Here is a 27,370-nt window from a genome sequence, read left to right as displayed (position 1 = left end):
ACACACTTCCCGTAGCGGTTCAGACATTTCTGAGCCTGCTGTAAACCACGCGGACTGCCGATGCTGGTTAATTTACGCGTGGTGACCTCTCACTGCTAAACCAGCGAGAACGAACTGAACCACCATCAGTCCGTTCACTCCATCCTCACAGCAACATGTCTTTGATTTCTGTCTCTCTGTCCATCTCACCGCTCGGCCCACTCTGTTCCCTCACTATCTGCCTCTTCATCGCTCTCCAGCTCCCTTACAGCTGATGGAGCTTATCACGGACAAATAGGCTTAAGAACTTTGCTATGGCAACGGCGAATCGTAAAAAGCTGCATAAGCACTTCATCCGGGGCCGTGATCCAATGCCTCCCCTTGGAGATGGTGCCCTCAACCTCCTGCAACAAGTAAAGGCAGGCCAGAGAGGCTCCTGGGAGGAGGAAGAGGAGGAGGAGGAAGGCTCAGAGAGGTGGAGAGAGAGAAGAGAGGCAGAGCATCTCTCTTCTGTCTCTGGTTTTCATTTAGACTGTCCAGCTGCCTCTCTGATGTCCGACGACTTTGACACCTTTTTCCCTTTGTGATTTTATTCCCACTGGAGCCGGACAGCAAACCTGAGAACAAGAAGCAAAGGTAAGAAAAAAACAAAACAAAAAAAACTAAAGTTGATTTTCCATTTCAAGATTTACAGGATATTTTTTCTTTCTTTTAATGAAAAGTAAAACAGAAAACTCGCCCATTTCCAGTTTGGTGATGTAGTTTGTCTTTTTTTAGCTAGAAAGAGAAAATCAGAAAAAGTAAATCTTTGCAGTAATTGCTCAAGAAGGATGGGCTGAAATTCACTTATTTATATTTACTTTCTGAATTTTTTTATGTTAAAAAGGAAGAATTTGCAAAAGGTTGCAAGATATGACGAGTGACCTCAATATTTGAATAACTAATTAAGGATAATGTGTCGTTTGCAATTCAAAATATTATTATAATTTTACTTTTTGCACATTAACAGACAGAATAAAAATTATTATATAATTGAATTGAAATATTTTTTTGCTAAGTTCCTTGAAACAGCATTTGTTTTGAAATGGTGCTATATAATGGACAAAATTGAACTGAATTTAAGTATTTATTTACATGTTTACTGAAATGTTTTAGCAGTAACCAAGAGAAAGAATCACAATTTTTCTAATTTGCAAGAAAATGTAAAACTTGACAATGAAGACGAAAAGTTTTGTTTTCTGAATAGTACATATTTTTTGCTAGTTTTTGCTATGAAATAAAATATTTTGTAGATGGTTTATAATGTTTAATGGTGATCTTCTTGCCATCCTTTTACATGTACATACAGAATGTAAGTAAACAAATCACAAAACAATGAAAAAAGATCCTTCAGATCCTCAGACTTTTGGTGAAAAACTTACATAAACCACATTAAAGATGTTTGGTTCAGATTTTCGAATTAACTGAAATGAAAAGACAATAAGGCATCTGATAACCTATCGCCATGTTTACAGGTCAGTCACCTCTCTGTTAAACCTGCGGCTGCAGCACTAATCTCACCTCGTCTGTTTGGAAACCTTCAAGCTGAGCATGTTGAGGATAATCTGACCTGCAAGCCCTAAAAAATGCAGCAGCGTGAAGAGCAGCTGTGGTTTAGATGACAGCATGAGCAGGACAGGAGGACAGAAAAGAGGACAGGCTTTGGGGAAACACATCCAGGAGTTTTGTTTATGCCTTTAGATTACATTGAGAATTCATGAAAGCAATAGAGAAACTTTGTCTTTTAAGTGCTGGGACTTATTCATGCCTGAAAACAGGACAGATTACTCAAACCTCTCCTGCTTCTCCCCCCTTTACCATCACAAAGAATAATCAGAGGCTGTAGCCCTCAACACCAAGCAGCACAGTGACTGTAGTACCTGATTAAATCTTTCATCTCAGTCATTACACATCAATCGGCTGCCTGCACTCCAGTTTTTATTTATTTATTTATTTCCTGCGCTAACAAAAGAATCCCGATTGATTATGGCTGTAAGCAGATACAACACCTGTTGAAGAAAAAGAGGCTGGAGGACAAAAAGGAGGATGTTGAACTTTGGTCAGACGATTGGACTTCATCTAAAGGAAAATTTATTAATTAGAGCAATAACAGTAAAGGAAAAACACCAACAAAATTGCTTAATTTATGATTATTTTTATGTAAAAAGGTTTAAATGATTTGGGCCAAAACAATTTTACAGCCACAGCACATTTTTTTTAATTTTCTAAGCCAAGTCATGCTCTACCGTAGCATATTTTTAAAAAAGTGTCTCGGCATTAAAACACCAAACTTCATTTCAGTTACGTTGTAAGCAGAGGTGAAGCTGTGAGTCCAGCTGAAATCTCTCTTCTAATAAAAGCAGCAGGGTAATTTTCACAAATGCATTTTTCTTGATGATTATTGTCATAATGTCTTAGCAGATCTTCCAGGATTCCTCAATTAGCATCAAAACAATCGCTGCTAAGGTTACGAGATCTGAGATAAGTTTTATAATTCACCAAGAGCTTCAATGGAAGTGGTTGAGGAGTAAAAGCCTGTACTATTATGTATGGGCTTTGTCACTTAATGTCATGCAAGAAAAAGGTTCTGCCAGGAAAATGTGTTAAAAACAACCTGCAAAAGCAAAAAAAAAAAAAAAAGTGTTTTGCATGAATAAAATTCTATAATTCTGGGTTGGAGGAAGCGTTTTTCTGCAATGTCACAAAAAGAAATTGCGTGATTCACAGCAAATTACCGGCAGCAACGTTTTCCAGAATTTTACTGTAGTAAATACAGCCATAATGTATGAGAGCAACAGCACAGAGCTACTAAAGCTAAAGCTACTAAAGTTTTCATTTGCTTGAGACAAATTACTTAAGAGTCACAAAAGTTCAGTTTTGTTTTTTTTAGCAAAAAACAAAACTGAAGTATAAACCTGTTAATAGTAAATTCTTAAAAACATTTTCATTTTATTTTTTATTTCATTCACTCAATAATAAATATGAATAGTTTATGGAACAACTGAAAGAAATTCTAAATGAAAAGGAGCAGAAAGAAGAATAAGTTTAGAATATACAGAATGTTATACAGAATATGCAAAGCCTTTTTGTTCCTGAATTACTTTATCTTATTTAAAACAACAATGGTTTTGGATATTTTGACTTTTATAAGGGTTATATAAGATTTCCATGAAAATTGTTCACCAATGAGAACACCCTAAAATCTAACTGTTTGCATCTCAACTCCTTCAACATAATTAGTTGAGATTGGTGAAAAGCAAATCAGAACTGTCACTTTTATGCTACAGATTTCCCAAGACTTTAAACAAAAAAAGACAAACAAAAAAAAACATTTATCTGTTGCCAATAAGAGAATAAACCATGTAGGTGGTAACTTTCCGTCGTTTTTATCCTCCAGGAGACGGAGGGCAGGTCCATGGCCTCCTGGTTCAACTGGAATGAGCCGTACCAGCGGAGCCCCCGCAGGGACCCGGCTGACGTCGTCTCCGACACCCTGATGCTGGAGTTCAGCTGGCAGCTGAAGGAAGCGGAGCGGCTGCAGAGGGAGAGGGAGAACGAGTACCGGCGCTTGAAGACCGGCGTGGATTACAGCTGGCTGGCCACCACGCCTCGCTCCTCCTTCAACATCAGCACCGGGGAGAGGCTGGCCCTGGAGGACCTCTGCTCCAAGGTGCCGCCCCCCTGCTGCGGCCTGGTCATCCTCAAGTAAGGGAGTCAAAAAATGTCAAAATTTTACAGCGGCTTTTTGTTAAAACTGCAAAAATAAATAAGCAATTTGAGATCCAACAAGGTGGGGTGATTGTCTGAAACTCGATTGGTTGTTCATAGGATTTACAATTTAGAAAAAAAAAATGGTAAAGGCATTCAAGTTTGTACTTACTGTCAAGAGTCTGAACTTTTTAGAAAGACTTTTTGGTGCAACAGCTGCAAGTATTTTGGGATATTTCTATATTATGATGACGTATAAGGCCATTGTGGATATTAAAATAAATAAGAAAAAGTTTCAACAAAACAATTTTGAATTTTGAGATGAAACTCAGAAATTTTCTAGAAAAAACTTTCAAAATTTGTAAAAATATATATTTTTTTATTTTTAAAAATATAAATTTCCATGTTTTTTAGAAAATTTCTGAGATTAATCTCAAAATTGGATTGGATAGGATTTTATTTTGGAGTAACAAATGGGATTGAACGCCTGGGTTCACAACATTATACTGATTTTAATCCGTTAAAACCTTCACATTTATTTTCACTTCATATATGAACTAAAATATGTTAAGGTTTGAGGTTGCAACATGACAAAATGCAAAGTTCAGGGAATATGAATACTTTTGGAATGCACTGCATGTACAGTTCATTTACCATTTAAACAAGTATTTAGTCATATGACTGCATTAGGTCTGCAGATTTATAATAAAAAATACCCACACGGTGCTGTCAGCAGAGAAAAAATGGCTTTTTCATTTGAAACCAAGTGGAACAAAATAACACCAGTCAAACATTTTTATTTCTGATGACGAGAGTGACAAGAAGTCAATCTTCAAAAGTAATAATTTAAAAGAAATACATCTATTTAAAACAGAATTCAACCTATTTCAGAATGTTTTATAACGACTCAATTTTCTACACGAATATGGCTTCAGCATATGGGGGAAAAAAATTACACCATCAATGGCACACAGTAAGTAGCTGTGTGAGTAGATTTGTCCTTGAAAGAGACACATCTTGAATAGCAGCGCTAAGTTTATTCTCTCATTTTTTAAATAAAAAAGTAATAGCTAGATGTGTATCAGTATTTCTCTCAGGAAAGAGTCATAGCTTTACACAGAAGGACTGTGCTTGCAGTAATTTTTATAACAATAGCAGCTAAACACCAAGTCACTGGGCAGAAATAGTTTCTATAAAAAAAAAAAAAAAAAAAAAAACTTTTATGTTGTTAAGATTAACAATCACTCCATGAATGGATTTTTTTCTGGTAAAATATAGAGCTAAAGACTCATAGTCATCTCTTGTGTCGAGAGAGGTCTAGTTTTTATTATTACAGAAAACACACAACCACCACCATGTTTGTTTGATTTAAAACATTTAGAATCTCCTTTAAAATAGAGTTTGTTGTTGTATCAACACTTTTATTTATTTTATTTTAAATGACCGAAAGTGACTCAACAAACCTGTTCCCAACCACTGAAACTAACTCTATTAATGGGAGATTCAACTGATGAGCTAAAATTCACCAGTTTTATGCATTTTCTGTATAAACAGAAACATTTTAAGTAACTCTATGCATCAGATTACTTGAGGAAACCGATTATTGTGGCTCTCTTGTCTGTCGTTTGCCAGACGTTAATCTGCAGTGGAAATGTTCTGAGTTCACCTCGCCACCTGTTCTTGGAAAGCTGCTGTCGTCTCAGATGTGTCGTTAGAGCAAACAACACCCGCACCATGTTGTTTTTGCTCATGTATTCACTGTTTACCACTTATTATAACATTAACTGTTCAAACCTGTTATAGATTGTTTGCTTTTTAATGAACTATTAACGTATTTGTTACCAATAAGAGAATAGAATAATGTTTTTGTCTTCAAATGAAAGTGATTTCTGATGTAATTGGTAAATTATAAATTCTGCAAAGCCAAAACAAAGGGCAAAGGGTTCAGAAAATTTTCAGAAATGCTCCGTTCTTAGAACTGCTGCAGTCGGGCGACTTACAAAAAAATATCACTTAACAGAAGAAGCAACAAGTGCTTAAAGGCTTGTTAAGGCAAAGCCATCTCCTGTGGGGAGGCGGAGCGGTAATTGGGAGCTTGGCAGGAGTGTAGCGTTCACACAGGTGGGTGGGAGAATAACTATTATCCTCAGATGTTGTGTTCCTTGTTTCTCATCACTTTAATGTTTCTGGTCAAACCTGGCTGAGAATTTCACTTAACAGGACTGTGAGTAGGTTTAATTTTCTGTTTCGTTTAAAATCCACCTGAACGAGAACATCTTGACAGCTGTGACTCATCCTGTGCTTGTTTGTGGTTCAGATTATGATCGCTGTGTTTTGACAGTATGTGAACCCTTGGTTTTCAAGTCTTTAATTCAGGAAAGCTCGGATTTATGGCAATGGTTTTCTTTAAACTTCTTTACTTAATTACACTGTGCACAAAGGCTCATGCAAATATAAAATTCCCAATAAGATTTGGATGAAGATTCGTCTGACAAGTTTTTCTTATTTAGCCCAGTGTATAACTTCAAGTCTGTATGCATCAGAAAATGTTGCTGGTAAATAAAAATGTATACAATGAAATTCAAATTTTTAAGAAACATTAATGTTGCTCCACCCTGAGTAAAAACACCTTTTAAAGGTCTAAATGAATGTAATATTTACACATTCGTTGAGTGAACACAAACTTCTCAATCAGCTCTGCTGATGATCCTAACTCTGCTAGCGTCGTCTTGACCTTTTTTAAAATTCCACTCAGTCGTTGTTGTTTGAAAGTGAATGTAAAAGTTCACCTTATTTGTCATTTCCTATTCTGGAAAAACATTAAGCTTGACAGTTGAATATTAATGAAAATTTTTCAGCTTTGTTGCCTGAGGAAAGATTTTCATTGCACATTTCTTTGTTTATGAGATTATCCCATAAAAAATTGGCAATGGCTTGTGTTTAACTTAAAATGTACTTTAAATACATTAAGATTTGAAGCTGCAACATGACAATAGTCTTTAAGCACCATCTGCTTCTTCTAGCCTGAATGTTAAGCAAATTGACACATCAAGTAACCAGAACGAGCATCTTACCACCAGATTCCTCTCCTTTTGTTTTTCTGACCAGTTCCTGCTTTCTTCATTTCTGCTCACAGGTTCCGGGATGCTATGCAGGCCAACGAGCCCGAGCCACACGAGGTGTCGGGCCACTTCCGGGCCGTCCTGCTGGAGGTTCTGGATCAGCTGAAGGAGGAGCAGGAGGCGCAGCGGCTGGCTCGCCAGTGGAACAACAAGCGAGCCATGAGCATGAACTTCAGGTCGAAGATCAAGATCAACCCGTTTGGAAGCACGACGGGCCTCACCACCGCGGTGGGCAACGGGACGGGGCTGAGCGATCTCAAAACCGTCTCTGAGGATGTGGAGAAGGGGATGGAGAGGGACGAGAGGTCGCAGAGGGTGTGGAGCATGCCCGACTTTAGATATAAAGGAACCAGCAGCAGCAGCAGAGTGGTCTGATGGTGGGCGTGTGAAGGAAATGTGGACTGATGAGACTTTATGTCTAACACGTTCAAGGCCAAGGCAATATTTTCTCTTTTCTCTCAACCATGTTTTCAGTACTTGAAGCAGTTAATAAGTTGCCTGAGATTATTTTCTGCAGCGATGTCTCTTATTTTGTAGAAATTTGGCATCAAAGCATTGAGGGATATTTATACTGCGGCCTAATAGTATTATTTAAAAATTGTCAAAGTAATTAAAAGTTTTTTTTTCTTTTTTGACACAAAAGATGCTGCTTATTTGGTCAAGGAGGAGAAACTAAATGTGGGAATGTATAAAACGGCATTAGAGTGCAAAATGTTTCTGTAGGAGGGATGCAGTTCGTTTCCATATGATTCAAACAGTGAGTCATCCTCTGTGTGTCAAAACAGCAGGACTGAACAGTGAAATGCATTATCCAAGATTAAACAACTGAAAGCTTTTCCTCCTGCGCTTTTATTTTCAAGAGGGTTTAAAGGGAAGAAAAAATCCCCCAGAAATATTCAATAAAATGTTGTTTTTTTTTTGAGTAAAATTTCTCCAGTGGTATTTGCTGTCCTGTCAAATGGATCTGCACGCACCATCATACAAACACAGACTCAAACTGGCTTCATATAAAGAAAAGCTTTTTTTTTTTAACCACCATTTTTAAAACAGACACATACGGAAAATAATCAGCATTAATAGGTCACACCTAATTGAATCCAATGCACTGTTCCATCCTCAGAATAAAAAGAATAAACAAAAAAATTATTATTTTAGAATAAACTGAAAACACTTTGGCTCCTAAAGCCAGAATTTACATCAAAAACTTAATGATTCATTTCCTTAAATAGAGTTGGACAACATATTTTTAAAAAATATATAGTTAAAACCTTATATTTCTTTTTTAATTATGAACAGAAAAAGGTGTCAAGCCCAGAAAAGATATTTCCACACAATGCAGACATTTAAATGACAGACAGGTTTGTGTTTGACTTGACATTTCGACTGTACAGACTGAACTGGTAGATTTTATGTTTAAATGGTGTTTCAACCTAAAGCATAGTTAAAAATTGTCAAAGTAATTAAAGATCTTTAATTACTTTGACAAGTAATCCGCTCAAAAACAAAACTTTCTACATAACAGTTCTTACACTGGACTCAAGGTAAAGAAAACGCAGGTAGTGAACCTGCACTGAATCCAGCTCGACGCTGCCCCTGTGTGGTGGAAAAAAGTCACTTCAGTTCATCGCCTCTCCTTCAGAAAACTCGTTTGCTCCAGGGAAGCAGGAGGAGCCGTTTCCTGAGATCTGCAGATGCTGACGTCTATGACCAACAAGAGGGGTCACCATGGCGGCTTCACAGGGTAGAGTTCAAGAACTCCAGCAGCTCTGCTCGATTTTTATCCCGCTGTTAGCACAAATTTCACCCAAGACAACAAAAAGCATCAAATTAAACAACTCAAAAAAGTGTCTTTTTTTTACCTTAATTAGGGGAAAAAAGGTATTACCTGTTTGTCTTTTTTCGACTTCTTTACTTTCATTTTTATCTTCTTCCCTGAAATCATGCTGTACTTTCCTTTTTTTCTGTCTTTTAAATACTGAAAGAAAAAAATTGCTAAAATGAAACACTACAAACTAAAAATCATACTAAAAGGAAATAGAAATAGTTTCAGACACCTAAAAGTGATCAATTAAAAAGTTCGAATTGATCAACTATTTGATCAATATCGATCATAAACTGAATTTCAATGGTTCTGAAGCTGTAAAAAATTTTTTATCATGAATATCAATATAATGAATAATAATATTTTTAGAACTGAATCCTGCTTTTTTAATTTTGCTATCAGGGTTTCTACATTTTTTTACATTTCAAAATGCCACCCTGGTCTTTTTTCACATAATAAACATTTAAGTACAAAAAAATCTTTGCTACCTTCGAGATCTGAACCGGTCCTGATTTGTCATCCTCTCCTTTTGTCTTCTTGTCTCTTTTACGCTTTTGCTTTTTCTCTTTCTTCCCTTTCTGTTGCAAAACACAAAGAAACTAAGTTATGCATTTCAAAAGAAAATGTATTTCTCCTTTAAATATGAAGAATTAATTCAAGAAAAAAAAAGTTTTTGTTACTTTTTTGTGCTTCTCCTTTTTTCTTCTTTTGGACTGCTTTCTGGTTTTACTGCGAGAGTCTGAAAATAATAAGAAAGCAATACACTAAGACAAAAATATTGTCTTTGACATTCAGATACAAACATTAATTCCTAAACCTGACCATATGCAATTAATAAAATTATATTTCATAAAATTTCACACTTAGACACACCCACATGCTTTGATGTCCGAGAAAATTTTTATAACTTTTGACCTTCAATGCCTCAAGACTATGCTGAGTGACTCTTAAGTCTGTATCTGAAAAACTGCGGGTCAAGTTCAATCAGACACGGCGTCTATAAAAAAGAGAAAATTATGTCTTTGATCCAAAATGGTCGACTTTCTATTGGTTTCAGACCATGGCTCCAAGAGACTTTTTTGTACGTCCTGACAAGATACACATCTGTACCAAGTTTCGTAATTTGAGGACAAAGCATGGCTTGGGCTGATAATTTAAAGTATTCTAGGGGGCGCTATAGAGAAATGAGGCCACACCCACTAAAATTTGTTCTGGATTCCTGTTGGGGAGTGGAAAAGGATCCATCCTACTGAGTTTGGAGCAGATCGGCCCGAAACTGGAATTCAGAGCCAAACATATGGCATCGACATTACAGGTCACTTCGCCACACCCACCTGCTCCATAGAATCTGGTCAGGGTTGGAATCCACAACACACCAACATGTCTTCTGTCTCTGGACATAGTTTCAGGTTGATTACGTCAAAGGGATAAGATAGCGATTGTTCACAGTAAAACATGACACTTCCTGTTGTCAGGGGGCGTGGCCTAACTGATGTAATCATTTGACCATTGGGTATTGTAGGACACTCGATGATGATCAATCACTGAAAGTTTGGTGCCTCTGTGAGTTTTTGTGTAGAAGATTTAACGGTTTCGTGTTTGATGGCGAGTAGATGAACTTTCAGCTTAAAATACACCATTTTTAAACAGGCTTGACGCGTCCGCCAAGTTTGGTGAGTTTTGAATATGATAAAGCCCCCAAAAAGCCCCCTCTTTAGGGTGGAAGAATCGTAACAATAAACAGTATAAAAACAATAGGCCTTTGCAGCGCTTAGCTGCTCGGGTCTAATAAAAGCTTGGACATTTTTAGACACACTTACCACTGCTGCTAGAGCTACTTCTGCTGCTGCTTGAAGAATGTGATGAATCTGAGGAGCTGGAAGAAGTGGGAGAGGAAGAGGAGGGTGAAGATGATGAGCTAGAAGATGAAGAAGATCTGCTGCGACTCCGTTTCCGCTTTCTTTTTTCTCTTCCTAAAAAACAAAAGAAAACAGAAAGAAATCAGCAACAAAAACATAATTGATCCATCCTTAAGAATTTCCTCTGTCACATCCTCCTTCAAATAATCTATTATCCTCCTCTGTGATTTTCCTATTTTTCTTCTCCAATATTTTTTGTCCAATACATCAACAGTCCCCTGTATGCATAAGAAAGAGCTTTGCCTCTTTGACTTTGCCTTCCAACAGTGAATTGTTTCCCATTCCTTTTAAATGTTAAATATCAAAATTTTCTGCTCTGCCTCCTGTTACTTTCTTTACACCACCTCCAAACCACACTTCATTTCATTTTTGCAGCTATTCAGGGTTCCCAAGCATTTTTCAGAATTCCACACTTTTCAAAACTCAAATATCCAAAGTTTTCCTTAAATGTTTTATTTTTTTTTTAAATCTTTTTTAATTAAATAAAAAACTTCACTGTTAATTTATTGCAGCAGTTTCTAAAGATGTCAAGATTACACATATGGAACCTAGAAAATTAAGAGATGGACAAACTGGTGAATGACTGACAAAAATAAATGATGACTGGATGAATAAACTTGTAGATGCCAAACATGCATTAATGTACAGATTAACAAACAGATCAATTATCAGATGGAGACAAACTGATGGATGGATGAACAGCAAAAACCTGTCTAGAATGAATAAATAAATACTATGCACCTGCAACTTCTCTCCTTTAGCCTCTATACACTTTGTAATATAAATTGCTAAATGAAAAATAAAATAATCAAACCCCAAAATCTTCAATGGAAACAAGTAGGAAAATGTAGTGAGATTGTATCTCCATATTTAGCCAGAAAGACGGAGAAAGTAACCTGCCTCTGCTTCTTGACCTCGTTCTTTCATCTGTTCTGGACGAGGAACTGGACACCCTGTGTTCCGTTCTGGTTGACTAGAAACACAATCATCATAGTTTGTATATGGATGCACATCAGACAAATCAGGAAACTAATTTGTATTAAAACGAAACATATTATTCAAGTAATATAACATTACACACAACGTAGCGGTCTAAAAAGCTGCACAAATAACACACGTAAGATACTTTAATTCGTTAGTTGTATTTTCAGTTGGTGCTACAGTACAAGAGCTACGATAGGCTAAAGCTAAAGCTGTGCGGGTTAAACAATAGTTCCCGTACTCACCATAACGACAAGTTACGACAGTTAGGACGTCATATAATTATTAACACAAACACTACTGTGGAAAAATGTCAAATTGATATTTATTTGCAGTTATCACCGGCGTATTAGCAGCAGCTAGCCATCTTTTTACACATTTCGTATCCCATGATGCACCGCTGGTGGCTACATTCAAAACAACAGGCGCCAGAGGAAAATGCCATAGCGCCCCCCGTGGTGAGTGAATGATACCACTGCCTTACTCTTTAAAGTTAAAACTGTCAGTTTGACATGTTTTCATTTTCTTTTTATTAAGTAATAATTTATTCATAAACCAACATAAAACAAAGTCAACTCGTAGATTATAGAAATTTAAACCAATAGCTTCATGAAATACATTATTCCTGTACTAATCATAGCTTTGATTTATTATATTGTTTCTTGTTTTTCTGAGGAACTTTTTTTCTGCTACATACGATGCTCGAGTTCCTTCTTTAGTAAATAAAGAAAATGAGAAATTTTTACATTTTTATTCCAATCTTAGAGATGTATAAAAGAAACCAGCACATCAACAGTAGTATTGTACAAAACACTTTTAATATTGTATTAGAATATTGTACAAATAGGAGCAAATGCCCATATTATAAAAATGAGAAGCAAAACATGTTGAAGTATCAGTGGTTTGAGGCATGAGAGATCATTTGAAAAGCTTTGAATGTCAGATAAATCCTATTCGTGGTCAGTTTCATCAAGCCATCAGAGTAGCATTTGGATGTAGAAAGAAATAAAAAGCACTTTGGCACCATGCATCTTCAAACATAAGGAGAAGCTTTTATACTATGAATAACACATGAGTTTTGTTGCAGTTGTAGTTTTTTATGACTCAGTAACTAGAAACAAAGAAACAGACACAGAGTAAAATGAGCTGAAAATAAAACCTAAATATGATTAATAACTTTGAAAAGATTAATAGAAAATCTCAGTACCAGTTGCCATTGTTTGCTTTGATAAAACTGACCATGTCGTTCCATATACAAACTGTATGTACATTTAAAAATACTTCTACACTGAACAGAAAAAAAAAACAGTTTAGTTTGTAACATGCATTTGTGCTTATTTGTACAAGAGTCCTTGGAAATAGAGGAAACGCTTGGAAATTGATAGAATTAAAGATAAATAAAAGTTCACTAGTTATCAGAAGACAAAGCGACCATCTCAGCCTGCATCAGAGCTGAGCTGTTGGACTCTGATTCCTTGCACCAGGGCCGGGCTCCAGTGAGGTAAGGTGAAGCAGCTGATCAAAGGCCTCCTATTTTCAATTTAAGTTTCAGCAGATATACCAAGAAAAATACATGAGGCATCCATAAAATACAAAAATAACATTATCAAAAGCTTATCAGATAGCAGTGAAGGGAAGAAGTCGCCTGCTTTGACTGCTGTAATAATTATTCAACATTCTTTTAAAATCTTTAGTGAAAAAAGTAATTTCTTGCTTCCCATAATTTGGAAGAACACATATTTCTTCTTGCTTGAAAAAAATAACTCATTCCTATTTTTGAGTCTGCCATATGTCATGTTTAAGATAACAGTTTCAAATGTAAAAGCCTTTGTTCAGATGTCTTTGTGCACAAAAAATGTAAAAAGAATAGTAATGTGCTGATAAATTGTGTTTTTCAGATCATAGTAATATGTTTGAAAACCAGAGCTTGGGAAAAAAAAAAAAACCTCTGTGTCTGCTTTTCTATATGAAGGGATGAAATGATTCTATTCAGGCTTCTGTTTTGTTCTTTGAGTTTTCTCCAGCAGCCATACTTCCTTCGTTCTCCTCCTCCTCAATGGGAACCTGAAAGAAACACAACATAGCATCACAAAATACTGCAGAATAATAAATGCATGATACAAGCAATGGTTAAAATACAGCAGTAAGGATCCTAACCTCCCAGTAAAGAGAGTCATCAAAGCAGTTCTGATCTGGAGGCTGTCCCCAGAATGGTAGCTTCATTATCAACCCTGGAAGAAAAAAAAAATTAAACGTTATTGCTGCTTGTGCACAATCATAAACCAATTATTGTTTCAGCTTTACCCCTACTCACCAGTTATAGCACCTCCAATCAGAGCAAACCCGAGAGACGAAGCCAGGGCAGCAGCTTGCATGTCTGCAGAGCTGACATTTAAAGTGAGAGGAACATTATTTCAAAGCAACACGTTTGTTGTAAGTGCATAATTTTAATTACTGTATATGGAATATTCACCCTTTATTTGCCTTCCCCAAAGCCACAGCAACAATGCCAGCCAGTCCTCCAAGGATGCCAGGCATGCCGTGCAGATTGTGGACTCCACACGTGTCCTGGATGCCCAGGTTGGACGCCAGGATCGGCTGCAAAGTCAAGAAAAAGACAAAATAGTCTCTGTTTAAAAATAATAACATTTTAATAATGAAATTCTCTTTTAAATGTGTTTGCCACAAATATTTACTACTGGACAGAAAGTTGTTTAACGCAAAATGCAAAACTATAATATTGAGGAAATTTCTTTTTTCTGACTTTGAATAAAATCGAGACCTTATACACCTGGATTTTGACTTGGAGGGATAATGTATTGTGCCTAAATTCTGCTAAGTTACTTGTCTTTTTTTTGTCAATTTCTTTTTAAATTTCCATCTTTTCAGGTATACAAAAGTAAATCCCACACATAAAAATATCATAAAAGAAACCTCAGCATCCAAAAAACAATGTTCTATCCATTTTTCGGTTTTATGCTTGTGGGAACTTTTCCGGTTCCTCACAATTACCGTAGTCTTGATAAAATAAATCTAACCGATTACTGAACTTTTGGATTGAACAGGAATCCAAGGCAACTAGTGTAATCATGGAAAGGAGTGCTTCTAGTTTGGAAACATCTAGTTCTAATTTTTATAACTGATTTGGCTCTATTGGTATCTTAATGCCACTTCATTTAGAACAGCTGAGTTGTTCATAGTGCGTCTGAGACTCAGCTGGAAAAAGGTTCTGGTTCACAAAAAATGGTAAAAGATGTAAGAAGTGGGCATAGAGTCTGGGCCCTCTCCTGCAACATTGAGGACGCTGTTCTAGTTTGATGTGATGGTGACACATTCACTTTTGTGACACATTAAGGATTTGAAGAACTCCTTGCTGTGGCTATATTACTTTTAAATTGCTAATTTTCAACTCACAGAGAGGAGTTTGAAGCCCAGGGTGGAAATGATGCCAGCCACTAATCCAATCAGCATCGCTCCAAATGGCTGGATGTTCATGTCGGCACACGTTCCCACTGCAACACCACCAGCCAGAGTGGCATTCTGTATGTGGACCTGTGTTATTATAAGGCATATAAATGAGTACAAGTCTAAAATATCCTTCAGTTAACTATTTTAGATGAATGTAAGGTGCCTGACCATGTCCAGTTTCCCTTTGTGTTCAACCAGGCTGGAGATGGCGTACGCAGACAGCACACAGGCGGCCAGGGAGACATAGGTGTTGATCACTGCAGTAAGCTGACTGGCACCTGATTCAGCGATGGCTGAGTTGAAACTGGGCCAGAACATCCACAGGAACACAGTTCCTGCAGAACAAGGTTGTTCATTTAAGATGGTGAGACAGTTACAGCAAACCCAAATTTATAAGCTGCACTGCTATTTGTGTCCACTTGGTGGCAGTAGTAGCGCATGCGGAGAAGGACGGCACATGTTCTAATACAAATCACAACATTCTAGTTTCTTATTTTTATTATATGCAAGTGTTACGTCTATATGTGTTTAGGCAGAATGTGTCCAAATGTGAGGAATCCAGCGTCATATATTTGCACGTATTTGAAAAAGAAGGTAAAGATTGTGAAAAGCTGCCCAGACAAATGCATAACTCCTGAAATAAATATACCATCATGTTTATATCACTGAAATTTTCAGTACAATGTTAAATATCGGAGTGTAATGTATGCTCCCTTGCAATAAAAAAGTCATTGACAGTTATTTTCACTTACCAATCATAGCAAACAGGTCAGAATGATAAACAGATCCGTCATTTTCATGTCCGTTCCTCAAACCGGGTCGGTAAAGAACCCGAGCCACTGCCAAACCAAAGTAAGCACCAAAAGCGTGTATGATCATTGACGCTCCAACATCATTAGCCTGTAAAATGAGATGTTTCACAGTATTTTCAGGTGAAAATGCCAGAATTGGGGTTATAATCCTTAACATAAACTGTTATAAACTCACGTGAAGAATTTCAGCCACCAGATGCTCATTGACGGAGAAGATGGTGATCTCCAGAATGGTCATGATGAGGAGCTGCACTGGGCTGGTTTTACCCAGAACAGCACCAAAGGAGATCAGGACTGTTGCTGTGCTGAAGTCTGCATTTATCATTCTGCAGCAAAATAAGAAAAATAACCCAGTGATTATTACTAAAATTATTTACCCCTTGATTCTTTCTTTTTTTTATTTGACACATTTTGTCACCTTAATATTTGGTGAGGATTTTACCTGTTGGCTATGTTGCCTGGTCATTGGAATATTGTTTATTTACTACAAAAGCACAGCTGCATCCATTTTAAGATTATATATCTTTTAATGACTAGCTAACTTATGAAGGTAGTCGATTGCACTTGATTTTGTTTACGTATCAAAGTAAAGAACTTTGGACTTTTTATTGAAAAGTGCAATTTCTGCACTAAAAGCAGAAATTGAGAATCATTTTATTTCCACTTTGTCATCGGTTCTTCTTATAAAATCCCAATCAAAAGAATTGTTACATTAAAAAAATACAAGAAAATTCAAGGACTGTGAGTGCTGATGCAAGCCTAATATTAATTTTAAACGATTAGATTTTTGTGATTGCAGCACACAATGGGCTCGGCCATTTCAGAGACGTACTTGAAGATGTTCATTTTAATCTTGCCGTTATCCAGGTGCCACAATCCCTGCATGAGGAGGCCCCACTGGAGACCAAAGGCGGCCAGCAGCAGGTTGACGCCGACGCTGCTGAACCCGTATTTCTTGAGGAAAGTCATCAGGAACCCGAAGCCGATGAAGATCATGACGTGGACATCCTGAAACACTGCAGTGCGAAATAAAAAGCAGCAGTCACTTGTTCTGTTGCTAAACGAGGACACGATCAAATCGAATGAAGAACTTCAAGGTAAAAATGCCGGTCTCAGTTTAAATCATGTTTGAATGACTTATTGGAAAGTTAGTGAACTTAACAGGAGTCATGTTTCTCAACAGAGGTAACGTTGTTGTGACCTGTTTGCTGTGAAACCAAATTAATCCCACCGTTAATAGTGTTCTGGGAAAAGCCCATCCTGTTCCTGCTTGGTGTCTTTGTCCGAGGTACCTCTGATGAAGTGCATATGATCCTAATATACTCCCAAAGCATGAAGAGATGCTTTAAATTACAAAGACAGCAGTATTTTTGTCATGTGGGACTCTCTGCAGCAGAGAAGAAGAGGTAACTTCTGGTATTTTCAGGGAGGATTTACATAAAACTGGGTGCGTCCTTTAAAACTTATCATCCTCCTCATCATCAGGAAGGAAATCAATCTCCTGTTTCCATACAGCCTTTAAGCTTGACATGATGAGCTTTGCATGTGGGAAACACGTCAAGGAGGAGATATGTGGGCTGGGAGACAATAGGCTTCATTTCCTTTGCTCTAGACAAATAGCTCCTGTAAACTATGTTTGATATATAGTCTGGAGAGAAATGCTTTATGCAGCATTAAATGAGCTCTTCAGTGACTTGAGAAACATTTAGGTAGATTTTCCTACATCAAATAAAGATGAGAAAACTGGGGACTCCATTTAACCAGGAGGCCTCCTGAAGGAGGCAAGGAAATATAGGAACCACTATTAACCTCGGTTTGGCGCATCAAATCCCAAGGCTAGTTTTACTATGTTTTCATTATTTAAAAGGATTGTTTGGGTGAAAAAAATACTCTGGTAATTTATCAAACTTTTACTACTCTGCTATCTTAAAACTTCATTCACAAAATATTAAAGCTGCAAGACTGTTTGTATAGGAATGTGGTAATGCCACTGTTGCTTAGATTGTTATTAAGAATTAAAACATGAGTAGAAAATGTAGTCCACAACAATTAATTTAATATGCTTTGGATCTTAATGTTGAGAGTTGCAAGTTTGCTTTCACTTAGTGGTAGCAGGCAACATAGAGAGGCTACAATAAGTTATTATTGTAGCCAAGACATAATGTGCTATAATGTGGTGACAAAGAAAACAGCAACAACCAAAATCACCTTGATCAAAGACAAAAAATAACAATAAACACAATTATATGATGATAAGAATATACTTGCATATTTCCTAAATTTTCACAATCCAAAACTGCACAAAATTTTGTACAGTAGTGGGCCTGCAACTGATTCAATGAGTTGTGCATTGTGTCTCATTATGAAGGTAATTAGCACTGTTTATGTGAAGCAGCCATGTTGGATTCTGAAATTATAGTTGTTTTGGCTTCTGTACAGAAAGTAGTCACTAAATTAAATGAATCTTTATTCTTCTCTAATTTATGAATTTAATCTCAGGACCAGAAGACAGGAGAGTTTCCAAACTTTCACTATTTCTTTCTTTCTTCTTATTGTACTGAGTACAATATTAATGTTTTTAACACTTTTTTCAGTTGATTGTTTTCCGCTGGTATTTACACCAACATTTAGAAATTATGTAGCACCGCTTTAATTTTATTACTGCTTCTCAAATTTTCTTTTCAATCTTTCCAAAGGAAGTTTCAGAAACAACAGTTTTGGAAATGTTATGAGGTACAAGTTTTAGTTTTCAAATCTACAGATAATTTATAAAATCAAGTGCATTCTAGACATAATAAAAGTTAGACGCTACATCATTATCTTTGCACTGTGTTGTTTTTGTTCTGCAATGCCCATGAAAACTCACATTCCTCACGTCTGATTCCAAAAATGTTCTAATGTAAGTTTAATTTGTTCATTTGAACAGTTTTTAACCACATCTAGAAAGAAAGAAATATTATGTGGACATACACTTTCCTTTGAAAGACTTTTAATCTTAACTATGAAACTAAAACTTGAAACGATCCCTACTAATCGCTACTAACTACAATTTGGATTTGACTAACATTTATTACTTCTTGTTATATTTGGCTGTACGTGTGGATTATCTCATAAGACATTTTTCATCTAGTTGTTTCTCTTTTGTCCAAGCTGAAGGGATAAAAATGTTTAAACTTGCTTTCAAATGACACAAAAATAGTAATATGTCTCCTCACTTGTGTTTTGATGGAATTATTGAGTGTTAAAGTTTTAATCCAGATTTTAATGTGCACCAAAAAAGGGTATTACAGTGCAGTGAACAGTACTTTGAGGATGCCTGTAAAATAAAGATGGTGAGCAACCACTGAAAGTGGCAACGTGCCAAGAAGTTAGGTAACGCTGAGTGGGCGAGCCAAGACAGAGGAGAATCCCCTCGAGGAGCATCACAGACCTGAGTGAGGGAGATTGATGCAAGCCGCTCAAAATTTATTGTTCTTTCATTTTAATTTCTCATTTAAATTTGGCAAGCTGCATAATTTCAAGAAAGTGCTCTTAGTTTCAGTAATTTGTTACGAAGTGTTGCATATTCATTTGTTAAAACAACTATTGCATATAAATGTTTTTTTTTTTTGTTGTTGTTGTTTTTTGCATAGAACCACAAGTCTTGATTCTTTTAAGTCTCACTGCAGAAATGATTTTTGCATCACCTTCTCTGGGAGAATTAATGATTCCTCAGCATTTTTCTGAGCCATGCTTGGAGAAAATTCCAAAACATTAAAATGAGTTTCCATATTACTTTAGATTTCTAAGTTCATGGATTTTTTTCTGAAGAGAGAAAAACAGAACAAAGTCAGCCTTGAAACATGATATTTACACAGAGTTGGCCTATTAAGTTAGAGATGGAAAGAAATAAAATATAATTTTTCATGATGAAGCTAAACTGCGAAAGATTTCTACATACTGTAGACCGAGCTAATCTCTGAGACGCACACCTGCCCCACCCAGTCATCAACAGACTGAACAGTACCTTGTAGCTGTAAGTTATGTGGATGTTTATGCAGATAAGTAGTTCAAATGCAAAGAGGAGCTTGGAACTTCTTGAAACGCACTAAAAGCAGAAATTGAGAATTAAGTTTTTACAAGCACCAGAAGCTGATTTGTTGCTCCGACCATCTTATGACTGCCTATAATTACCCGTTTGACACAGTAATGCAAATCACATGTAACCTCTTTCCTGCACCAGATCACACTTTCTCCTGCAGGATCCTCTCCACTTCTCTGACTGTTGGAGAGAAAAGTGACCTCATGCACCTTTTTTTTTTAATCTCATTTCACCAACCTGCTCCAGAAACAACTTTGAAACACTTCTATATCTGTTTGCCAGGAGTCAAGGATAAGGCATTTCAGGAAAGATGTTAGAAAGAAGAAGCAGCCTCCTGTTTTTAGTCTCACACAGCTCCTATCTTAAAAAAAACAAAAGTTTTACTTAACTACCTCCCACATTTCACCTCATGTCAGAAAAACAGCATAGGTGTTGGGATATTTTCTCTGCTGCTTTGGCTAATTAAAAAGCTGCAGCACATGCAGTGTGAGCCTCAGTTAGAGTTAAAGCATCTCTCTGCTTCACTTACTAGGGTACAGCTGCAGAGGTGATTGTTCTTCAGTGGTATTAGCATCATGGTGACCATCGTGATGACCCTTCCCATCATCATAGACCACAAACACAGCAAACAAGATGATGGTGATAATCTCCAAAATCAAGGCCAGGATGGGGAACTTCAGCCTCATGTTGGTGGAGTATGCAGGCATCCTGAAGCCAATTCTTGTTATCTTTCAGTAGCTTTGACTGTCAGTCCCTCCCTATCTGTTCTGGTGTTTAGGGGTTGTGCCGTCTAAAAAGGGGGGAAGAAAGCCGTGCCTGCTTTTAAACTGGTCCAGGGTTTGTTTTTTTTAACCAATGACAGGGCAGCAGACTGAAGTCTCCTCAGTTAACACCCCCCACACTTCCCTACACCCTGTTCACTTTACTCACAGAGGGTGGGTTTCCTCTGTGGACTGTGGGGATGGCTAAACAAAAAACAAACGTAATAACACCCAACCATCAAGCAGTGATAGCTGTCAAGTCTTCGTTCAACAACATTTCTTAAAGCCAAACAAATTTCGTTTAAATTTTTTCACAGCTTTCATATGGAGAGAACTATCAAAAGCAGCGCCATGTCAAATTTTAAATTACAAACATGACTGTGTCGATATTGCCTTAAAAAGTAGTCCTACCAAATCCATTTCTAATTGGGGTGGAACCAGAATGTTTACTATGTTTTTTCTTCTTTGTAGAGCATAATTATGAGGACTTAATGTATGGTTTTCATTTTTGGTGCCATTTTACAGTAATTGATTTGTAAACATTTTAGAAGTCATTAATAAGAGTTTAATGTGCATTAATTAAGGCCATACTGGATTGATAAAATGCAACATTACATATTAAATAATTCTGTTTACAAATGCTTATTGTACTTACAAGCTTGTAACGAAGTATGAAATATTTAATTCAGCAACTCCAAATGGAATATATAGATGAAAAGATTTTGCTCACTATTTCATAAAAAGTTATCAGTTTTGTCTCTTTCTTGCACTTTAGTAATGCATAATAAACATCTATAGATTGTTTATAAAGTGTTTGCATATTGCTTAATGACATATCTATGAACTATTTGTTAATAAGAGGTGCCATACAGACCTATGTTTCATGTAAACATTCAATTATAGTTATTTCCCCTTTGTTATCATTTGATGTCACTCAATTCTTGCTAATTTTTCGTATTTTATAAATACTGACAAATGACAAGCAATGAAAATCACCAATGTTGTGATTACAGTGACCTTCAACATGATCACATGAAAAATCACTTACAAGCATTCTAATTTACTACAGGAAAACTTTTTAAAAAGTATAAAAGAGAACACTCCCCTTTCATAGAGAGACCAGCAAATTCTGGTACAGAAAAAGCTAAAAAGCAAGAGGCTTCACATTTACTCTAAATCTGATTAGATTCAGCTGCGAGTTGATTTCAACCAAGAATAGCGCTGACTAATTCATCTCAAGCGTGTAAACTTGACGTCAGATGGTCATGTTAGTTATAAAAGTGAGTGTTCAAACCTTTCTTTTAAAAAATTAGGTGCACAATTTTAAATTTGCTGTGGATTCTTGTTTTTTATCAAATACAAAAAGTGATCTTTGTGTCTCCTCTGGGCCTGATGTAGGCAGATTTGTCATTTTCCTTTCATTTCTTGATGATGGATTTAACTGAAATCCACCAGAGATTTTTTTTTTTTTTGGTATCCATTCCCTGACTTATACGTTTCAGTAATGTTTACTCTGATTTGCTTGGAGTGTTTTTTTGTCTTCCACCTGTAATGGTAGCCATGAATACTGATGAAGCAGTGAATGCACCTTCCAGACACAGACGTCTTTCTACTGAAATCACTAGAGATGCTCCCTGCACGCTGGTGATATCTCTTCCTCTCATTGTGAGGGAACAATGGGGTGGTTCTGTTGAATTAGGTCAATCACTTTAAAAGGAGATGAAAATTTACCCAATCGCTTATTTGTTGGTACTCATTTTATAATTAGATTTTCTATTAATTGTACTAATTAATTAACTTTAACTTAAATCCAAACACTTTAAAATCTAATTGGTAATATTAGATTTGTTGTAATGTGTTGCCTTCATTTTATGGGATAATCTCTTTTTTTACAGTCTGGATTTTTACTTTTGCTTTTCTGTTTGACTGGATTTTAGCTATTAAACAATCTGAATGCAACTTGTTCAACTCCTTTACTTGATTCTTTGAGCTGATCTGCAGATGCGGTTTACATTTTTTACTTCAACTCTGATCTGACTTGAGATTCTGTTTTAAATTTCCTTGGCCAAGAGGTCTTTGATAAAGGCTAGGAGCTTTACAAATGAGCTGAGTTACTATAATCACAGCCAACAAAACATTTCTGTTTGCCTTGGAGCTGAGAAGAGGAAAGGTTTTCCTTTTGGGAAATTACCTTCAAATGTTGAGAGATATTGAAACCTTTGCAGCTCTGTCGAGAGTAATCTACTTGCTCTGACTCATTATTACATCAAAGTACAATTTGTACAAATTTTCTGGGTCACTGAGATGCTTTTTTATAATGAGAGCTGAAGTGAAAGTTTATTTTATAAGTCAAGTGAGAAAATTGGGTCTTTTTTTAACCTGTGGTAGATCTGATAAAGTTCTTCACTCAAATACACGGTTCAGGGTTTTTCCTCTACTGATGTTTTGATCTGTGCCTGGTTGGTTTTTACATTCTGTTCAGTAGTAATAAAAGCTCAAACCATCTCATTTCACAGCACTTATCTGAATGCATTTATATTGTTTTGGTTTTCAGGCTGTTGCTCACACCTGATTACACTTGAGATTTTGATGCAGAGTCGTGTTTGATCCGCCATGAAACCAGCTTATTGCCTAACTGAAAGAACTAAGTCATAATCCCTCCGCAGCTATGAAAATTATATCTAAAACAAAACAATTTACCTTCCCCGGATGATTCAAATGATTTTATACATACAAATCTGCAAAGTGTGGCATGCATTTATTTCCAGAATACACTTATGTTCAATTGAGAATCTGTGGCAAGAATTGAAAATTATTATTGCTCTTAAAATCCATAAAATGTTTAGAAAATCTGCCGTGCATAATAATTTGAAACAGTTCATTTTGAGTTTTTTATTTTTGGAAAAAAAAACATACTGTTCTCATGGGAAGTTTTGTTCAGTGATATAATAGTTCATCACTTGAAATTATTATACTGACCATCATTTACATTGACCATTTAAGAAAATCTGAGAAAATATCACTTGCATAATAATTTGGAACATGGTGAGAAGCATCAGGCTTCACAATTATGAGCCACATAAAATCCCAATATAATGCACTGAATTAATGATTACAAAACAGTAGTTTGAGAAAATACTTTTGCCAGATATTTTACACAAATTTAAAATTCTGCTCAGCTAAAAAAAATTTTTTTTGCTTGACATTTTTGACGTTATTTCTGTTTTTGTCTCAGTCGTTGTGAGTAGATGCAACTCCTTGTTTTCTGTAATTTTCAGTGTTTTCTAGGAATAAGTTGGCAATTGGATCAAAGCTGAAACATGATTTCTTTCTGGGAAAAAGTTGTGTGTTTTCACAGAAAAAACATGCTCTCTGGGGCTTGCATCCTGAGGCCAACTTCACACATTAATGGCTACACCAAAGAAGTTTTTTATCAGCCAAAATCAGGCCTCTCTGTGAAGTTCACATTCCAGAAAAGCCATTAGACAATTTATCTCCCCTCATTCACTACCTTGTCGTGAAACACATATTTGAGGGGAATAAACAATCCATCAGGCTCAATGTGTTCCTTTTGTCTGAGATGCCCACATGCCGTTATGCAACATCTGCTAATCTCCATTGCTAATGCAAACATCCCCATGAATATTATTCTTGTTTTGTGAGCATTCATCCAGCTTACCCTATGATGCTGCTTTTGCAAAACACTTTGTAAATTTTAAATATTAGAAATCACAATGCCTTTGATTGAAAATTATTCTATCATGTGCATTGACCTGATGCAGTCAGTTTTTATAATTTTGGGAGTAATAAATGCTTATTTCTGACTTAGGCTTAGGTTTAGATCTGCTTTAGGCGAAGCTATTAGCAACAAGTTGTTACTTATAACAGAATGCATTCCGACATAAAAGTCTGTTAAAGAATGTAAATAACTTAACAATCAAAGTTTTTTTCACAACAACGCAATTAACTGTGGAACATCATGTAGCTCAGTATTTCTATACTGTGTTTACCCTTTAAATACTCCTGTAGAAATATCAAAAGTGTGTCGGAGGTACCAGCAAACATATCTTGGAGGTACCCTGTAAAATGGCTGTGAGTCAATCAGGCAGTTCAGACTCATGTTTTTATTAAAACCAGGATATAGAGCACATCCTGGTTTTAATAGGAACCACATTTCAATTTTAAAGTTTTTCCTCTTGCTCCCTGTAGCTCACAAAATAGACTTTTAACTACTATGAATCACTGAATGACTTAGTGCCAAAATACATTAAAGCTCTGCTGTTGTTGTATCAGGTCTTCTGGTTTTGGACTGCTCTGCATCGTCCCCAGAATCAGAACTGCATTCAGCTTCTATGCACCACAAATCTGGAACAAACTTACAGAAAACTGAAACACTGAGTTTCTTTAAATGAAGGCTAAAAACCCACCTGTTTAGAGTTAACTTTGATTAACTGGAACATTGATCAATATATCTGATTGGACAAAATGTAACGTAATTGCTGACTGTATGATGTTTTATGATGTAAGGCACTTTGACCTGCCTTGTTGCAAAAATATAATATGCAAATAAACTTGACTTGACTTAAGTACTTTCTGTTATTTTATATGTATTCTATGGCAATGTGAACACCCTGTGCTGTACGTTTCCCCCAAACTACCCCACTTGTACGTCACAACTTGAAAAACATTCTCTACACAGCTGGTAGAGAATGTGTTGAGCAAACTCCTCTTGAGGTTTTCTGGATTTTTTTTTGAGGAACCTCAGACTCCTCATTGGCTGAACTCTATAAGCATAGCTCCTTATAGATGCATGCATGTTGCTGATTAGAAGCAGGCGTTTGGTTGGTGGTTCAGACACAATCCAGACATTTTTGAGTGAAAACTGTGAAGCAATTCATCTTTTTTTGTGGGGTTTTCAAGCAGCTCTCCTGAAAAATGCTGCATGTTAAATAATATCTTCAGTAATTCAGATTGAGTTCTATATAGTGCTAACACTGTATGTGCTGAAGAAAGCATCTGTGAAACAATAAGTGTTGAGTGAAATTTTATTCCTAAGTATATACTGTGATGGTTGAGAGGCAGGAAGATCAGGCGTTGATGCTTCTTCTGTCTTTCTCCGCGCTGCTCTCCCACCACACCCGTCGTTTCCTGTGGCTGGGGCTGAAGGGAACAGTTGCACCCTGATAAGCTCACACAGAAAGAAGCCATACATACTGCTTAATCAGCGAGCTGGACGCTTTCAGTCAACAACAATCACAAGCTCTCATCATGTTTATGCTGATGTCCGTTTTTTCTGATGTTTAAGCGTGGTCAAATTCCTCCATATATGGTGTCCCATATGTGCCATGGCAACAATGGGATCCATATGATGATTTCCAGCTCTTTGCAAAACATTCAGGTGAAAAGAAAAGTAGCTTTCTTGTACAAATGGTCAGTTTTCTATTTTTGTAAACACTCTCAAATCGTCTGGAGATGGTTGGAGAGCGTCTCCAGATGAGGGCTGAATGTTTAGCAGGTGTGTGGATGGTTTTACTGCCAAGGGAGCCACAGATTGTTTCACTGTGGGATATACAACAAGGATCGGTGGGAACTGTCTACATACAGTGGAACTCCATGGGGCCAGAGGGAAAATGGGAAAATATGCAGAAAAGCGCAAGTTATGTGCAAGACTTGCTGTTTGGTTCCAGTTGGTGAAAGAAAAAAAGGAAGAAAAGAAGAAATAGAAAGGACAAAAGAAAAATACAAAAAACAAGAGATTTTAAAAAGGATTGCTGTCTTGTGTTCTGTATTTTTTTATATATTAGGGCTTTATAATTTATAATTTCACCCCTGTGAATAAGTGCCTGATTTTCGCTGTAACATGGAAACTGCAAATGACAAAGCTTGAGGGGTCACAAAATGCAAGAATCTCTAATAATGTCTGTATTCTTACTTGAAATGTATTTTTTTTTTGTTTATTTTTATGGATTTTTTGACCATTTTCCTGTTGTTTAATTGTAAAAATGTCTGATTAAGAGTCCTCAAACCTTTTCAAGGCTTGGAGTTTGCAGAAACATCATAAATTGTGTATTTTAGGAAGCATCTGTAGCAGAGCAGCTGCACTGAGAGGTGGTGGCGACAGAGGGAGGAGGTTTGGCTGCTTTGCAGTGCCGTGGGACTGCTTTGTTTGCTCACATGTAGAGATAAATGGTTGCTTTACTTTCATGTTTCCTCAATTATGAAGATAAGATAAAGAGCTTCTGAAGCCAGAATGCCCCAGCTCTATACATTTTTCATCCTAGAATTTATTCTGCTTTACTTGAGAAGTCTTAAAGACAGATACTTTTTTTTTAATCTGAAAATGCCAGGATAATTAGAAGTCTGTTGAGAATAATTTATGCTCTAAAAGAGAAAAAACAGGCTAATTACTAGATATATGTCTCCTACTTGAAATAAAATTCTGTAACAATATCCATAGGAAGGAAAACTTCAGCAGCCTGTGCTTCTGGCTTTAAGCACAGAGCCTTCCTGCATTGATGCTGTAATTGCTTTACTATCTTGGTCTAATTGAGGGGCTTCGCCGCACCCTTTCCTCAAGCGCCTCTATTGAGCAATCAACCTGAAGCGCTATCTCTGCATCTTAATAAAAACGTAAATGATTGGACCACAACCCAGGACTTCCCTTAGACATAGGAAGAG

The 27,370-nt window shown here is 36.5% G+C and overlaps 3 protein-coding genes across 3 annotated transcripts; 1 reads left to right on the top strand and 2 right to left on the bottom strand.

Moving 5' to 3' along the window:
- Nucleotides 1-358: 358 nt before the first annotated feature.
- rd3 (retinal degeneration 3, GUCY2D regulator) lies at nucleotides 359-7,684 on the top strand. Its single transcript, XM_055054534.1, has 3 exons — nucleotides 359-615; nucleotides 3,416-3,723; nucleotides 6,863-7,684. Exons 2-3 carry the CDS (start codon nucleotides 3,434-3,436, stop codon nucleotides 7,221-7,223), a joined length of 651 nt encoding a protein of 216 aa, XP_054910509.1. The 5' UTR covers nucleotides 359-615; nucleotides 3,416-3,433; the 3' UTR covers nucleotides 7,224-7,684.
- A 166-nt stretch (nucleotides 7,685-7,850) lies between these two features.
- si:ch211-22i13.2 (uncharacterized protein LOC553945 homolog) lies at nucleotides 7,851-11,971 on the bottom strand. The gene is made up of 7 exons (XM_055054535.1): nucleotides 11,816-11,971; nucleotides 11,486-11,562; nucleotides 10,491-10,639; nucleotides 9,351-9,409; nucleotides 9,159-9,248; nucleotides 8,734-8,823; nucleotides 7,851-8,633 (listed from the first exon to the last, which is right to left on the bottom strand). Exons 1-7 carry the CDS (start codon nucleotides 11,816-11,818, stop codon nucleotides 8,583-8,585), a joined length of 519 nt encoding a protein of 172 aa, XP_054910510.1. The 5' UTR covers nucleotides 11,819-11,971; the 3' UTR covers nucleotides 7,851-8,582.
- A 398-nt stretch (nucleotides 11,972-12,369) lies between these two features.
- Nucleotides 12,370-20,721, bottom strand: rhag (Rh associated glycoprotein). The gene is made up of 10 exons (XM_055054380.1): nucleotides 20,461-20,721; nucleotides 16,683-16,866; nucleotides 16,026-16,176; nucleotides 15,791-15,938; nucleotides 15,207-15,373; nucleotides 14,985-15,122; nucleotides 14,044-14,168; nucleotides 13,885-13,955; nucleotides 13,728-13,801; nucleotides 12,370-13,634 (listed from the first exon to the last, which is right to left on the bottom strand). Exons 1-10 carry the CDS (start codon nucleotides 20,636-20,638, stop codon nucleotides 13,560-13,562), a joined length of 1,311 nt encoding a protein of 436 aa, XP_054910355.1. The 5' UTR covers nucleotides 20,639-20,721; the 3' UTR covers nucleotides 12,370-13,559.
- Nucleotides 20,722-27,370: the final 6,649 nt, after the last annotated feature.

This window comes from Poeciliopsis prolifica, unplaced genomic scaffold, assembly GCF_027474105.1.
Source record: "Poeciliopsis prolifica strain line A6 unplaced genomic scaffold, Auburn_PproV2 SCAFFOLD039, whole genome shotgun sequence".
NCBI classification, from domain to species: Eukaryota; Metazoa; Chordata; class Actinopteri; order Cyprinodontiformes; family Poeciliidae; genus Poeciliopsis; species Poeciliopsis prolifica.
This window is presented reverse-complemented; position numbering and strand designations above follow the sequence as displayed.